Genomic DNA, 16021 nt, shown 5'->3' with positions numbered 1-16021 from the left:
CCATTAACCAATGCCCTCCGTGATCTTTCGCGGAAATCTAGTTGACAATTCTCCAATACTCCGGTGGAAACTGTTGCATGTTTTGGTTTTTCTCAATTTTCTTCTCGCTTTTCCGCTGAATTTTCTGGGAAAAATTGGAATTTTCAGAAAGTAGAAAAACTGCCGGAAAAAGATTTTACAGCTAGAAGAGAAGAAAATTGGTTTTGAAGAAGAAAATTATGATTTTTTGTGAATCCGTCAATCATATCCGGAAAGAAATCTTCAAAAAATACTCCCGGAACGTGTGTCTATCGCCCCAAGGAGCCTTACAGGAAAGAAAGAAAAGGATGTCAATCTCCCAAAACAGCCGAAAAATTCCTTTAATAACAATTTATTCACTAGAATAGTTTTTTCTATAATAATCAATACAATTTTCTTTTTTTGAATAGTTTAGCAATATTGATCACAATGACTCGCGCAATAAGGACTCTTCGTGTCCTCGCCACCACTAAAAGACTAATAAAAAATGTGTGTGTTTGAAAAACAATAAGAAAACAAAACATAAAAGAAAATCAATTTAAGATGAACCCTTCTGTTGCCTAAGAAGATCATTAATCTGCACTTTATACATCTCCTTCACATCCTGCAGGTCCAGCCTGAGTTCCTGGGCTTCCTCCTCCTTCTCCCCATACATCTCCAACAGAGCATCGTACTGTGTTTGCAATTCTGCAAACTTCTCCTCCATTGATCGTGTTGTGTCCAATTGTGTCTCCATCTGAGGACAAAGAAAGAAAATTAGATTAAAGATCATTCAGGAAGCTTCAAGAATCATTCCTACCGTCTCAATTTGATTGGTCATATCGGAGATTTCATTAATCAGCTCACTCTTCTCCGTCTGCAATCGCGACAGCTCCCATTGCAGCTGATACAGTTCCCCATCTCGCTGTTTTAGGGTTGATTGGAGATTTTCCAGGACGGACGTATGCCCCCCGAGGGCGTAGACACCGCCCCCGTAGAAGGAACCCCCGGAAGGACGTCCCGTGTTGGACATACACTCAACATCCTCCTGAAATTGCCACGTATTGCTGCAGACAGACTCATCAATGGACACACGTTCAATACTGAGTGCCGGTGATGCCTGACCACCGAAATCCTGACGTGTTGCTGATGCATCTGCCTCCGGAAGGTCCTCCTTCAGCTGTTTCGTCTGCAATTCCTGCATCAAACGATTCACACGACGCTTCTCCACCTGAAGATTCTCCTTCTCCGTCTGCAATTGCCTCTCCAGGATACTATTTGTCTCCCTGAGGGATTCAACGTCCTTCTCCGCACTCTGAACTCTTCGCATCAGTTCACTCACCTTTGCAAAAAAATAATTGTTACTTTTTCAAATTAAAGAAATTCAAAAAATTTATGAATTTTCTTGTGGCTCCATTTCATTGGCCATCACTGTAAAAATTTACTTCTGCCTCAAAATTAATTAAAATAAAAGGAAATTACGCTCACCTGCAGGGTATTGGCAATTTCTTTCTCTTCGAGCTTTGTGCTGACTCTACTGGACTCCCGGAGACTCACATCCAGCTGCTCCTCCAAGCTCTTCACGAGTGCCCGGAGTTTTGTCGTCTCTTCCACTGCCGTTGTCTCAATGTTCTGCAAAGCTTCGACTTTTTCCAGCAATTTCTGCTCCTGCTTCTCCCACGTGGCTGTGCGTGTGTTGAGGGTCTTCTGGAGCGAATCCAGCTGCTTCACGAGTGGAATGGTGGCCGTGGAGAGAGTATGTGCCTGCTCTTCGGCTCTTCGATCGGATTCTTCGAGACGTCGCAGAAGATCCGTGTTCTCCTCACGCAGCTTCTGCTCACGCACTGTGTTGGCCGTGTCAGCTAGGCGGAGTTTCTCTCGTAAATCCTCCAGTTCACGCACCATCTGCACGTTCTGTGTTTGCTGGAGCTGCTTCTCCGACGTGAGTGCTTCCAGACTTTCAGTTTTTCGCTTCAACTCCGCAAAGGCATTCCTCTTCTCGAGCAGTTCTGCCTTTGCCGCCTCCAGGGATGTCTGGACTGTCTTCAGTTTCTGCGTGGTGTCATCCAGTTCACTGCGGAGCTGCCCATTCTCCTTCTCAAGCTTCCTCTTCTCCGACGAAAGCCTATGAACTGCCTCAATTTGCGATCGTTCAACTTCTTCCTTTGCCGAAAGGGATTTCTTGAGACGCTCCAACTCTTCCTGATGCTCCTCAATTTGTTCCTTTTGATTCTTCACCACCTCATCCATTTCCTTCTCCTTCGCACGGAGTTTCTTCGTTATGTTGGAATGCTGCAGAATTTGCCGGGAAAGTTTCTCCCCTTCAGCCTTTAGCTCTTCAGCGATGGCTTCCTTCTCACTGATCATCTTCTCGGCATCAGCTCGGGGGATGCAGCTGGCAAAATCCTGTCGGAGGCTCTTCACTTGATCCCTCAATGTGTCACGCTCCCGGATTGATTGCTGGAATTTCTTCTCAAGCGCCGATAAGCGCTGCGTGTACTCCTCCGTGACATTCGTAATGTCCACACTGTCTGAGCGGATGTGACGCATACTGGCCTGTGCCAGGATCTCGGCATTCTTCTCCTGCAGCTCTGCATTCTGTCGTCCCAGCTCAACGAGTTTGTATTCCCGCTTCTCCAGCAATTCACTCAATTCACTCACGCGTCGTTGCAATTTATCCACTTCCGATGGGTTGCTCAGCTCATCACTGCCCAAGCTCTGGGAGGAAGCAGCTGAAGCTTCCCTGCAGTGCCCCTTGATCTTCACACCCACAAAATCCGCGTGATACTTCACACCTGTATCCTTGAGGGGGCTAGCGCGGTAGACACTGTTTGTGCTGCTTGAATCCCCATTTGGATTGGAAATGATCTCAATGTCAGACGATGTGGTTGTCTCCACTTCATCCCCAGAGGTGTGCCCGGACATCTGATCCGATGCCACCTTAACCAGATCACTCTTCCCATCGGAACTGTTGGATGATTGGCGCGATGAGGACTTCCTCACGACTTCCGGGGTGCTCTTCTGCATCACCGAAGCCCCCATTGGCTGCACCTCCTCGAAACTCTGCGTGGAATCACTGAATTCCGTTTGCATCTCGAAATTCTCAATGGCAGCCTCCTCCAGGGCGCTCGACAGCTGAGCGCCTGCCTTCTCCTCACCCAGTGTGATTGTCTGTTCGGACTCATTGGAGTCCTCGGTGTCGCAGGTGCTTCCCTCGGACACCATGAGCTTGCTACTCGTAGATGAGAGGCTGAGATGGAAGCTCTGGCGACTAGGTGGGACTGTGATGATGGCAGCATCAGTTTTATCCGCAGGTTCCAGCACAGTGACGGCCAGACTGTCGGATACGGTGTTGTAGGACATGGAATCCTCATCCACACTCACCTCCTCTTCGCTCTCATCCACGGGCACCTTCAGCCCACATTCCCGGATTTCTGACCCAGGCGTTGTAACATTCGATGCCACGACAAAGATCGATGATGTCTCACTGGGGGTCTCCATGCCCAGAATCTCCACAGAATCCGATTGCAGCATTGTATTGCCAGCCGATTGAATGGGGGACGTTATGCCAGACCCCGGGGAACTAATGAGGTCAACAGATTCCGAGCTACAGCCAGCAATTTCACTCTCAGAATTCCCATCTTCCCTCAGTGGGAACTTGTGGCTACTCGTGGGTGGAGTTGTGACTGTTTCCTGCACCTCAGGGCGTGGGGCATCGAAGAAAGATCCACTGAATGAACCCCAGAAACTCGGAGAATCCTTTATGTTGCCCACAGATGGTGTCGTGGGGGCTGTTTTGCTCACCACCTCACTTTTCCGTGCCTTCTCACTCACTCTCACGGGTGAGGATTTACTCTCAGCCTTCCCCTTGTCCCCCGCAGCGGCATCCGACTTGCCCTCGTCATCCTTTATATCGAGGGCTTTGTCGATTTGCTTCTGGGCCTCCTTCAGGGCCGTCTTGGCCAAATTGGCCAGACCAGCCGTGTCGAACCAGCTCATTGTGTCAGCCAGGGTTACTTCGCTCACTCCCCGAAGGGCACATTCATTGTCTCACGGATGGCACGACGACACTTCCGGATGAGCTCCAACTCAACACAAAACACCTCACCACTCGCGAAAATTCCTCTTCCTCGGAGAATTTTTCCTTCTTCCTCGCCGTATTTGCAATTTCCGTACACTTGTGCACCTTTTCGCCCACCTTTTGTCCACTTTACGCCCTATTTCCACCCATAAAATGGGAAATATTTTCTTTGGAAAATTTTCTAAGAGTAAAAAAATTTGACACTTTCGTCCATAAAAAATTTCAGCAAAAGAACATTCTTTGAGGTGGCAATTCCAAAGACATTTCCGAGGAGTTTCTTTGAGATGCTTTGAGAGATTCAATTATTGTTGTTTTTGTAAAATAAATGATTTTTAATAATTTTATTAATTGCTTGAATGAGAAAAAATAGTTTTATTTATGGTTTGAAGTTTTATTTAATTATTCAGAACAATTTTTCTGATTTTTTTTTATATTTCGGTCTTTTAAAAGTATTTTTTGAGGTTAGAAACCTGCAGAAGACCTAAAAGCAGAGAAACATTTTCAATTTCTTTTTGTTTACAATACCCAAATTAAAATACAAAAAAGTCATCCACTTAGAGCACTTAAAAGTTTACCTTTTAATAAACTATAAATGGTTTTTAAATTAGTCGCCATCTTGAAAAGGAACCAAAAACTCTTTCTTTTCATCTCCTGTTAAAATTTTGTTTGATGAAAATTAGGATTAGATATCTAAAAATTGAAAAAAATGAAAATTCTAAGTATTAAAAATTTGGTATCAGGAATAGTTAAATTAAACAATTGGTTCAATTGGTCATAAAGACAATTACATACATACTTCGTTGAGATCTCTGTGTTTTTAATTGAATTTTATACGGCATTGAAAAAAATTACTGAAGGAATATAAATAAAATTCATCAATTAATCAACAAAAGGATTAAACAAGATAACCTCAATTTTTTATTAAAATGAAACATGTACAAGCGGTTTTAGTCACGAATTCAGTTTAGATTGTAAGAATCTCTCAAATCTAAAACCTTCTTCTTCACAGAGAACCATAAGAATTTACAAATTACAAAAATCGAACAAAAATAGTAAGAAAAGTAAATAAAAATTGTTAATTTTAAGAAAATATGTAATTCTAAAAAAGACTAGAAAAAACTATGTAAAACTAACATGGAACAACGTAAGAACTCTCTGGAATTCTCCACAGAATTCTTCCCATTGTGCATTCCTTTACGCTACTTGGTGCATGACAGCAAGGTGACAAAAAAATAAAAATAAACGGAAGCAGCACTTTTGCATTTTTGTGAGTAATTCGCATTTTTCCTGGAATTTTCGCTGTGTTGCCAATGGGAAAATGTAGTTGAAGCCCCGTGGAGGTGATTTATGCAAAAGTTCCGTGGGAAACGCGTGGAAAAGTGACGGAAAAGAGTGCGGAGAGAAAACGCCATTTGAGGTGAAGAAAAAAAAGAGAATAAAAAGACTTTTTTGCCTTTTTCTGGGACTCCCTTCTGGAGAAATCGATCGGAAAGGGCGGGAGAAGTGTAGGAGGAGGTTTTTTTCGCATTGTGAAATTCCCATTGTCTGGAGGTGATTTTGGAGGTTATGGTGTGAGGAGAGCTGCGCGGAATTTCGGTGAGAGATTTCCCTTTCCGGAAGGCGCCTTTGTCTGGGAGTGATTGATTTTGTTCATTTTTTTTTGTTTCTTCCGGATAGATTTGTAAGAATGAGTGAGAGCGGATCAACACAGGAGGAGGAGAGTCTGGATCTCCCGCGAGTTTTCAAGCGGGAAAGGTCCGTAGATATGAATGAGGGAACAATTTCAGAGGAGGAGGAGTTCTTTGGTTTTGACACCGAGAGCGAAGGACTAATCCTAACTCAATCTTCACTTTTCTCCAGCCTCCCTCCCACTCAATCGGCGGATTTTGAGACTGCCACAGAGCTGGACAACACGGAGGTGGCCTCATCGGCCTCGGACATTGGCTCGGCCATCTTCGATCATGACTACATCTGTACGCAGGATTTCCAGGAGAACATCCAGCTGGCTATGCGACGATCCGATTCCACGGACGATCAGGCCATCCGGCAGCTCATGTATGACGATGATGGCATTAAATTCAACGTTCAGGACATTGAGGGGCGCTTCAAGCTTCTCATTAACATCTCCAGTTCCATCCTCAACAGCAGGAGTGCTGAATTAGCTGATCATGCGTCCATTACGAACTTCCTGAGCAAACTCTGCGAGCAAACGGAATCCCTCAAGCATAAATTCGCCCAGGCCAGTAGCGGGGATGATGCCCAGATTCCGGATACTGATTCCGGGAGGGCTTCCAAGACTCCCCCTTCAATGGGGGAATGTCCTTTACTCGAGGAACCCCTTGAGAGGGTTGTCAAATCACTCGAAGAAGGCTCCAGGGAAAAAATTAATAATCTTGATGCTCCTGGGAATTCCCGCAAGGAAATCCTCAATGAGCAGCCACAGGATGAAGCAATGGCTATGGAAATTGACCCCAAGGAGCCTCAAGAGGACGCCCTCAGTGAAGCTTCCACTATTCTTCAAACTGAAGCCCCTGGAGAGCCTCAAATTGAACCCACAACAGCAGAGAAAGAGGCAGAAGAAGTTCCTAACCCACCAAGTAGTGAAATTGAACCACAAGACACAGAACAAGATAATCCCACCACGTGCTTAGACGAAGCCTCAATGGCAGAGTACACAGAGGTGCTAGAAAAGGTTGATTTCCTTTCCAAATTGGGCACAGATGTGGTCACTTCAATGGATGAGATGCGGAAGAATCTTCCTCTAACAGTCTCTGCGGAAGTTCTTACGGAATCTCGAGGAATTTTCCGGAAGAAAGTCCTCGAACTTCAGCAAATGCTGAAATCTTTGATTTTTGAGGATATTTCGGCGGAAATTGGGATTCAAACTGAGGAAGAAAGCTGCCAGGCTATTCCGGAAGTTTCAGAAGCAACTTGTGAGAGTTCTGAGAAAGATTCCGGGTCAAAGGAGATCAATAAAGTGGAAATTGGTGTACAAACTTTTGAAGAACCTCCATTGGAGAGAATTTCAATAGAAACTCAAACAACAGGGGATGAAGCGGAGCCTGAGGAGGCCAGAATTGAAGACGTACCAATGGAAGATCAGGAAGCCGTGCCAGAAAAAGAACCAGAACCATTGATTGAGAAGATACTGAAAACGGAGGAGCCTGAGCTTGATTTGGTGGGAGAGTTACCAGGAAATGAGTCTGATTTTGATATGGCAGATGAAGATTTAACTGATGTTGAAGGAGAACTCCCTGGAGATGTTGATGGAAAGGCAACAAATGCAGAAATTGAGGGAGAACCGACAGGATTGGAAGGAGAAAAAGATTTGGCGGGAGAAAAGGAAGATTTGATGGGAGAAAAGGCAGAAGTTGAGAGGAAAAGTCAAGAATCAGCAGGAGAAGATGAAGAAGCGGAAGTTTCTGAAGAAAAATCCGAAGCGAAGGTCTCTGGAGACAGACCAGAAGCAGAAGTCTCTAAAGAAATGTTCAAAGTGGAAGATTCTGGAGAAAAATCCGAAGCACAAGTTTCTAGAGAAAGATCAGAAGCAGAAATGCCACAAGAAGTGGGTGAAGCAAATCTTTCAGCTGGTTTCCCCGAGACTGAAGATCCAAATGATATTTCTCTTGAGAACGAAGCAGAAGAGCATGAAACAAACGTTCCTGAAGTAGAGGAGCGTAAGACACCAGAGCCAGAGACATTGGATAAAGCCCCAGAAGGTGAAAAGGAAGAAGCCTCAGAAGAAGCTCCAACAACAGAAATCGAATCTCCAGGAGAGAAGATTTCTGCAGAGCAAACAGATCCGGATACATCTGTTTCAGACAATGATGAACCGGCTGATCAACAACTTCTGGATAAAACAGTAGATCCTGCCAATTTGCTGGTGATTACCAAAGTTGAGAGTACGGAGATTCAGAATGAGCGGATGAAGCGCAAACTTCTGGATATGCTGGATTCATCTTCAGACGAAGCATTCTCCGAAGATGACACGGATGATGATCCAACATTTACAATTAGAATGCTAAATAGAAAGAGGAGGAAGCAAAAGCGAATACGGGATGAAAGTGAGGAAGAAGATCAGGAGAAAGTTGAGACGCCTGTTGCTGAAGAAGATAAGGCTGTTTCTGCAAAGGATGACGTCTTAACCGTTGAGGATTCTCAAATAGTTGAAGATGCTCTTACGCAGGATAGTTCTGAGTTTGATTTACTCAACTACACAACATCTGATCTTGAGGAAGAGGAATGTTTCCTTCAGGATAAATCTCTGACTGAAGAGGCTGGTGGATCGGTATGTGAAGCATCAGGAAAGAGTCCAGAATCTCCTGTAGAAAAATCAAAGGAAATCAATGAGTTTCCTGAAGATTTATTGGAGGGACTTCCCGGAGCAGTTGAAGCCTCTGAAAATGTTCAGGATGATGAAATATCAACGGAACAAATTGCAAAGGATGCTTTGGATATTGTCAAGGAGGAAATGTCCGAAGGGACGTTTGATGATGTTGATTTATCAGACGCCGTTCCCGCTGAACTGTTGGAAGCTGTTGATCTGTTGGATAAACTTCCCGATGAAGCGGATATGCTGGACATTAATGATGCAGAACCCGAAGTTTCGGAGATGGAAGACAACACAGATCTAACGAGTATTGTTGAGGAGACAAAGAATGTTATCCTGTTGAATAATCAGGAGATATCATCGCAGGATGTTAATGAGAGGCCAAAGGAGAATGGGCACGACGAAGAGGATGATCAAATGAACCAAATGGATCATATTGAGGAGGAAAATCAAGAGAATGATGCTTCAATACGATCTTGTCATCCAGTTGATCTTGATCGGAGTATGTCAAGTGAAACAGGTGATAGCGATAGCAGCAAGGATGTTCCTGCTTCCAGCTTGGAGCCTGTAATCAGTGTTGTTGAGACGATGGATAAGAAATCTCTCGAAGACTTCTACGATGATATCAATGACAAGGAGATTGATAAACTCCTGGATTTTACATCCCTCGAGAGGCGTCGCTATGAGAGCTCTAGAGTAACAGAGAGCAAGGAGACGGATAAACCGCGTAGGCAGGAGAAGAAGAAGGATAAACTCCTTGATATTCTGCAGGAAGTAAAAGTGGGTGAAGTGACTGAATCGAGTTCAGAGTCAGAGGAGGATGAGCTGACGGAGGAACAGTTCCTACAGCAGTGCAATATGAATATGAAGCATCGTTTATTGAATTTTTCAAGTGATGAATCCGGTGAGGAGTCAAATGATCTCAGTCTCAATAAGTTGTACAAGAAGAAGTCCGGAGATGAGGATGATGATGTTGATAGCATTAATAGTGATGCATCGGCCATTGTTGATGATTTCCTCATGAATATTGTGCAGAAAAAGATTGCTGAGGATGTTGGGGAGGAGAAAGCGAACGGGGAAGAGGAGAAAGGTGAAGATGAGCCGAAGGAGAATCATCTGCAATTGAATGAATCTGAAGAAGTTCAGGAAGTTCCGGAAGCGGAATCTTCGGCAAGAGCGGGAAAGGAGAATGATCCCGCAGTTGATTCTCCGAGTGACGTACAGATTGTTGAAGACACGCAGGAAGAACGTAAAGGAGAAACTGCTGCTAATGGGGATGGAAGAGAAGCAGAGACTGAGGGAGATGAAGGTGCGTCAGTGTCAAAACCAAAGGCACCAAAGGTTAGTTCAGTGGAGAAGATAATCATGAGTGATAAGATCTTTGAGGGGATTGACGTAAGGAAGGATCTGATGAAGGAGAAAATCCCGAAGCAGCTGAAGATCATGTCGAGTGATGAGGAGTCAGAGAGGGAGTCCAAGGACGATGGATGCTTGGATACGTCAATGTTCAATAAGAAAGTTACCCCAAAGTCGAGTGAGGAAATAAACAGGATCCTTGCAAAGTATGACATCAACAAGGGCACAACAAGTCACCCCAAGGACACTCGTCCACCCTCGGAGACAATTAGTTTAAGCTCCGATAGCGATGTGGACGAAGTGGTTGAGGAGGAGGCTGAACGAGAAGGAGGTCCACGAAGGAATATTCGGGCCATGCTGAGTGAGGATCAGCTGGAAGTTGAAACGAAGCGAGCTCAGCGCGAGGAACGTGAACGTATTGTGCGGTTAGAGAAGAAAACAGACTCCCTGACGCAGCGGATGAGTCAGACGGAAAATCTGAGTCAGGATGACAATGAAATTGTCCTTGATTATCATACGAAAACAAAGAAATTCATCACTGTTCATCCGGCCATTGTGCGGCAGCTGAAACCCCATCAAATTGACGGGGTGCGCTTCATGTATGACAATGTCTACGGGGGCGTTGACTACGTGGATAAACATGCAGGAAGTGGATGTATTTTGGCGCATTGCATGGGCCTGGGGAAGACTCTGCAGCTCATTGCGCTCCTGCACACCGTGATCAGGTATCAGGAACTCAAAACAAATCGCATCCTCGTGATTTGCCCCAAAACAACCATCATGAATTGGTTTGAGGAGATTCGCAAATGGCTCAAACCCGTTCTCTGTGATGTCAGCATGAAAGTCTTCTTCTTCCCGGACAATTCGTGAGTTTGTTCAGCTCTTCCTCCTTTCTTTTCATTCATTTCAATAACACTTCTTCTGTGTCCTTTGCAGGGATATCTATGGGAAGCTGAAGATTCTCAAGGAGTGGCACAAGTCCGGGGAGAAGGGCTACAAAACAGCCGGATGCCTCCTAATTGGCTATGAAGCCTTCAGAGTGTTGGTGCTGAAGCAGAGCAAGAAGCAATCGCTCTACACGCAACAGGAATCGGCATTGATTAAGAAGCAAGTCAGTGAGACTCTCCTCGATCCAGGGGCGGATTTGGTGATTTGCGACGAGGGGCACATGATTAAGAATAAAAAGTCTGCAATCAATCAGGCTGTGACGAAGATCCGTACAAAGAGGAGGATCATTCTTACAGGGACACCAATTCAGAATAATCTCAAAGAATGTAAGTAGAAAGAACTTTTTTCATTAAGATTTTTCATTTTCATGTAAATTATGCAAAAAAATGAGAATTTAACACAGAATATATTTTATTACTCGACGCGTAATAAATTACTAAAGGGGGGGGGGAGAAAGTTTAATTGTTAGAATTTTTGTTGTTTTACTAAATTTTTATTAAAAATTCAGAGAAAAATTAAAAACTGTAAATTATGTTACAAAAAATATTAAAAATATGAAACTTATACTTAAGGGATGTAAAAAATACAATCAAAATTACACGCAAAATAGAAAATGCAACAGAACTTCCGTAAGACGTAACAAATGCGAAATAAGTTCCATGAAACGTTAAAAAAAGAAATTTACTTTAAAAGTTAACCCTTTCGCGTTTTTTGAGTCATACGTAGACCAGAACGTAAAATATTTAATTTTCCTAAGTCTTTATGAATTAAATTGTTTTTCCTAGTTAGAAAAACTTGAAATTCACGTAAAATAAGCCAAAGATGACGGTTCGCATAAAAAATGTTCTCTGAAAACATTCTTAGAGTAAATATCATGATAAAAGAGCGCATGTTTCAATATTTTTATGTTTCACGTTAGACGCGTAAGATTCACAAAATATTTATAATTAAATTATTAAGTTCCTTAAAGCGGAAAAAAATCAACAACAAAAAAATTCGCAGGATGTAAAAACATATAATAAAAGAAGTTTCGTAAAACGTTAATAAATACGAATCTAGTTTGAAGATAATTGTCAAAACTTTTCCAAACTCATAAAAAATATGAAGAAATAATTTCGCCAAACATAAAAAAGGAAACTATTTTGGAGGAACTAGAAAAATCAAGAAAAATTCCGGATTTTTTACATTTTTTACGTTTAGTGCGGAACTAAGTAACTGGCCAAGGATTCTTTACGTTTCACCGTTCCACAAAGCTTAGTTTCATATGTTTCATTACATGTTTCTCATGTTTCGATGATTTGTTACGCTTTGCGAAATATTTTTAACTTTCAATTTTAGAAGGTTTCAGATATTTTACGTCTTTTAAAAAGATAGTTTCGTGTAATTTTTTTTAAATTAATTTTCTTTTCTTCTGTTGAATTAGTTTTCTCGTTTTTTTTTACCTTTAATTGGGTAATTTATTACGCAAGGATAGTATAGGAATTTTTTACAGCGTATAAAAATAAACATTGAAGCGTCCAATGGTGCAGAATGTGTTAAAAAATTGTTGGGAATATTTTCTTTCAGACTACTGCATGGTGAATTTTATCAAGCCAAATTTCTTGGGGACAGAGAAGGAATTTGCAAATTTGTATACGAACCCCATAAAGAGTGGCCAGCACAAGGATAGTACGAAGCAGGAGATTAAGTGTATGAAGCAGCGATCGTATGTGTTGCATAAGAAACTCTCGAGATTCGTGCAGAGACGCGAGGCAGCGGTGCTGAAGCAATTCCTCCCGGAGAAATTTGAATATGTTCTCTTTATACCAATGACGGAGGTTCAGGAGCGTCTCTATGAGTTTTTCTTGGTGAATAATCCGAATAAGGAGATCAGCGGGAAGTCCCTGATTCCGGATTACACAGCACTGCGGAAGATTTGGACGCATCCGAAGGTGCTGGAGAATGCTTGGGAGAATGCGATGATTGCGAGGGAGAAAAAGGAGAGAGCCAGGGCAAGACTGCAACCGGAATCGGAGGATGAGGCACCGGATGATGTGTTGGATAAGCAAGTGGGTGTGATGTCGGTGATGAATGATTGGTGGAGGGCCCATTTGACGCGCGATGATCTCGAATCCATTCTGCCGAGTAATAAATTGAGACTGATCTTTGAGATATTGAAGCTGTGTCAGCAAAATGGGGAGAAATGTCTCATTTTTTCGGCTTTTGTCGCCGTGCTGAATGTTGTGGAACATTTCATGCGGAAGATTAGCAATAAGACCCCGGAGACGTCACAGAGGTATGGGCTTGAGGGGTATGAGGGTCCCTGGGAGCATGGGAAGGACTTCTATCGTTTGGACGGGAAGACACCGAAGACCCTTCGGCACTCAATGGTGCAGAGCTTCAATGATCCCTTGAATACGAGGATGAGGGTCTTCCTCATTTCTGCCAAAGCCGGTGGGCAGGGAATTAATCTAACAGGAGCCAATCGGGTCATAATCCTGGACACATCGTGGAATCCGTCGAATGATCAGCAGAATATCTTTCGAATTTATCGTCTTGGGCAGGAGAGGAAGTGCTACGTGTACAGATTGCTGGCCATGGGGACGATGGAGGAGAAAGTCTACTCGAGATCCGTGACAAAGCAAGCAATGAGTTTCCGTGTTGTGGATGAGCAGCAAATTGATCGGCACTACAGTATGGCGGAACTAGCTGAGCTCTATACGTAAGTTTTCCCCTCATTGAAGAGTTTTGAAAAGAAGTTCTAACTAAAAAAAAACTTTTCTTTGCCCCCTTTTGCAGCCTCACAAAGACTGACATGAGCCAACGTCCTGTTCCCAATCTTCCCACCGACTTCCTCCTGCGGAATCTCCTGCACAATCACTTCAATTTGATCTACAAATACCACGAACACGATTCCCTGCTGGAGAATAAGCCAGAGCAAGATTTGAGTGAGGCAGACAAGAAGGAAGCTTGGGATGCGTATGAGAATGATCTCAAGACACAACGATGTGAGTAAAATATTTTTTTAATTGTTTTTATCTTTTATTGCTGAGAGAATTTTTCTAATTAAAACATTTCTGTGAAAATTCTTTAATGCAAAATTGCACAAAGCAGTAGCTCTTGGAGGTAATGATGGTAAATATTTTCCAACTATATGAGGGAGTTTTTAGACTAATTTTATTTTTTTCGGTTTTTTATTTAAAATATCTTTAAAAAAAAATTCCTGGTAATAAATTGAAAGAAAAAAAAACTTTTCAAAAGAGGAAAAATAAAAAAAATTCATGAGATTCGAACCGAAGGCAATAGCGTTCAAGAGCAAGATTACTTGCATTGAGCTACGAAAGATCTCATTTAATAAGACGTATTTATTTTAAACAAAATTATCGTTTCAGGGAGTCAGTCAGAACACCCTTAAAATTAAGACAGCTACGATTTTTCTTTATAGATTTAAGGAAATTATTTTCAGCTTCAATATTATCCAAAAAGAAGTAAGGGGTGTTTATCTAAATGAAATTATTCGGAAATATTCGAATTATTCGTTAGGGGAGACCGAGGTAAAAATAGTCAATTTGCGTAAATCCTCATCTGCAGGATTCCCCAAGGACAAGAAAATTTCCTTGTTAGGTCTTTCTCATAGGAAATTTCCTGGCCTACAACTTTGTCTCAGACCACTTTTCTCTATCTCCACGGGAAATATGAGTTTTCGAGCTTTTCCTAAACCCTTCCGCTTCTGACTATTTTTAAACGCGGCGGGTAAATATAGTCACCAGTTGGCTAAATAAAGTCGGTCGAATTTTCCGACATTTCCAATGATTTTCCACCTGAGAGATTGATAGTAGTTGATAGCTAAACTTCTCACCTTTTGATTCGCGACAAGGAATTTCACTTTTATACGCACTAAACCAGAGAATTTTGCGATTTTCTCAAACACGCCATTTTGCAACAAATGAATAGAAAATATGCCAAAAATTTCGATCTCCCATATGATTTACATGGGATGACTAGATCTACCCCAAGGGGTATGTTTTGATTCAAAAAATTGTAGAGAAAAATCATTAAAAGTTATTGAAGAATACACCTTGGCAACATTTTCTGCACTAATCCAGCTAGTGAGAAAAATTATCAGATTGGAAAACTGCTGAAGGAAATGTTCGGAAAACGCGTTTTTCTCAATACGCAAAAGTTTGGGAAATGGGCCAAAAATCTATTTTCATTTTTAACTCCTAAAGTACTGATCGGATAACCTCCAAATTACTGTCAAAAATTATAGGTTGGTAGGGCTTTGCATCCTAATTTTTTCCGATTTTTCCGATTTATATTTTGGGAGGAGTACTGTGCTGACTCTCAAGCTATACAGACGTGCGAGATTACACAGAGCGATTTTTTTTTTCAAGTGACTCTTTTGATCACATTTTTTTTTCTTTATTAAAAGTTCAAATTAAATTCATTTCATTAGATAAGTTAACTCTTTAGTGGTAGTTCATTTGATAGTGAGAAGATGAGTGAGACATCGGGGGGCCCCGGCCCTCCACCAGACTTTAATATCTACAACGTGCTACATCGTGGCGAAATGCCGACTCTCCAAGAATCGCAGAAAAAGGGATATAAAGCTCTAAAACATTCATTTTTCACCCATCCGTCTGATACGGAGAAATATTTCGTCCTTGGCGGGGACACGATCAGGGAATTGGACGTCTTCGACATCCAAAATGAGCTCGAAAAGATCTCTAAAAATGATTTCAAGGTCTCTATAAGGCTCTCAAGCGGAGATGTTCTCTTGCAAACTCGTGACGCACAACAATTGAATGCTCTCAAAAATTTGTCTACAATCGGGCCTGATAATAAACCAGTCAGTGTTTCCGAGAATGGGGTTCTAAACCAATCCCATGCAATAATACGATGCAAAGAAATAATGAAACTCGAGATAAAGAGAATAATTGAGGGATTATCAGCACAAAAGGTTGTGAATGTTCAAAGGTTGAAGAGAAAAGTTGGCAATTCCTGGGTGGACACGGCTACGCACGTGCTCACTTTTGACTCTCCCACAATTCCCGCCGAAATGAAAGTAGGATTTCTCACAGTGAAAACAGAAATTTATATTCCATCTCCCTTCCGCTGTGCAGTGTGTCAGAAGCTTGGTCACACTAAAAAGCGCTGCAATTCGAAACAAAACAAACCTACTTGCGGCTTTTGTGCCGAAGAATACCACATGTACGGCCCTTGTCTTCCTCCGAAATGTGTGAACTGCCGCGGTGAACACCCAAGTTCCTACAAATTGTGCCCCAAATTCATTGAAGAAAGGGAGATAAATGCAATCAGGGTGACGATGA

At 42.4% G+C, this 16021-nt stretch overlaps 3 protein-coding genes across 5 annotated transcripts in view; 2 read left to right on the top strand and 1 right to left on the bottom strand.

Annotated features, from left to right (window-relative positions):
• The window catches only part of LOC129789572 (uncharacterized), a 656748-nt gene that overhangs the window by 452521 nt on the left and 188206 nt on the right, over positions 1-16021 (top strand). The window lies entirely within an intron of this gene.
• On the bottom strand, positions 355-4292 carry LOC129789585 (TATA element modulatory factor). Its single transcript, XM_055826486.1, has 3 exons — positions 1486-4292; positions 818-1339; positions 355-754 (listed from the first exon to the last, which is right to left on the bottom strand). Exons 1-3 carry the CDS (start codon positions 3994-3996, stop codon positions 557-559), a joined length of 3231 nt encoding a protein of 1076 aa, XP_055682461.1. The 5' UTR covers positions 3997-4292; the 3' UTR covers positions 355-556.
• The window catches only part of LOC129789554 (transcriptional regulator ATRX-like), a 21126-nt gene continuing 10399 nt past the window's right edge, over positions 5295-16021 (top strand). Inside the window, exons 1-6 of one of the 2 annotated variants that reach the window (XM_055826414.1) lie at positions 5295-5674; positions 5756-5833; positions 5939-10630; positions 10701-11038; positions 12279-13413; positions 13491-13699. In XM_055826414.1, coding sequence (XP_055682389.1) covers positions 5766-5833; positions 5939-10630; positions 10701-11038; positions 12279-13413; positions 13491-13699 — 6442 coding nt within the window. In that variant the 5' untranslated portion in view covers positions 5295-5674; positions 5756-5765. Of the gene's footprint in view, positions 5675-5755; positions 10631-10700; positions 11039-12278; positions 13414-13490; positions 13700-16021 lie in introns of both variants that reach the window. The other variant, XM_055826413.1, reaches the window with a different exon arrangement.

This window comes from Lutzomyia longipalpis, chromosome 2 (assembly GCF_024334085.1).
Source record: "Lutzomyia longipalpis isolate SR_M1_2022 chromosome 2, ASM2433408v1".
Taxonomy (NCBI): domain Eukaryota; kingdom Metazoa; phylum Arthropoda; class Insecta; order Diptera; family Psychodidae; genus Lutzomyia; species Lutzomyia longipalpis.
This window is presented reverse-complemented; position numbering and strand designations above follow the sequence as displayed.

What these genes read in the sequence shown, in the direction of transcription:
- LOC129789585 (XM_055826486.1), bottom strand. Translation starts at nt 3,996, where the DNA reads ATGAGCTGGTTCGACACGGCTGGTCTGGCCAATTTGGCCAAGACGGCC. An exon ending in AAATTGCCAATACCCTGCAG is followed by an intron (nt 1,340 to 1,485) that starts GTGAGCGTAATT and finishes TTTTTTGCAAAG; the next exon opens with GTGAGTGAACTGATGCGAAG. An exon ending in TGACCAATCAAATTGAGACG is followed by an intron (nt 755 to 817) that starts GTAGGAATGATT and finishes CTTTGTCCTCAG; the next exon opens with ATGGAGACACAATTGGACAC.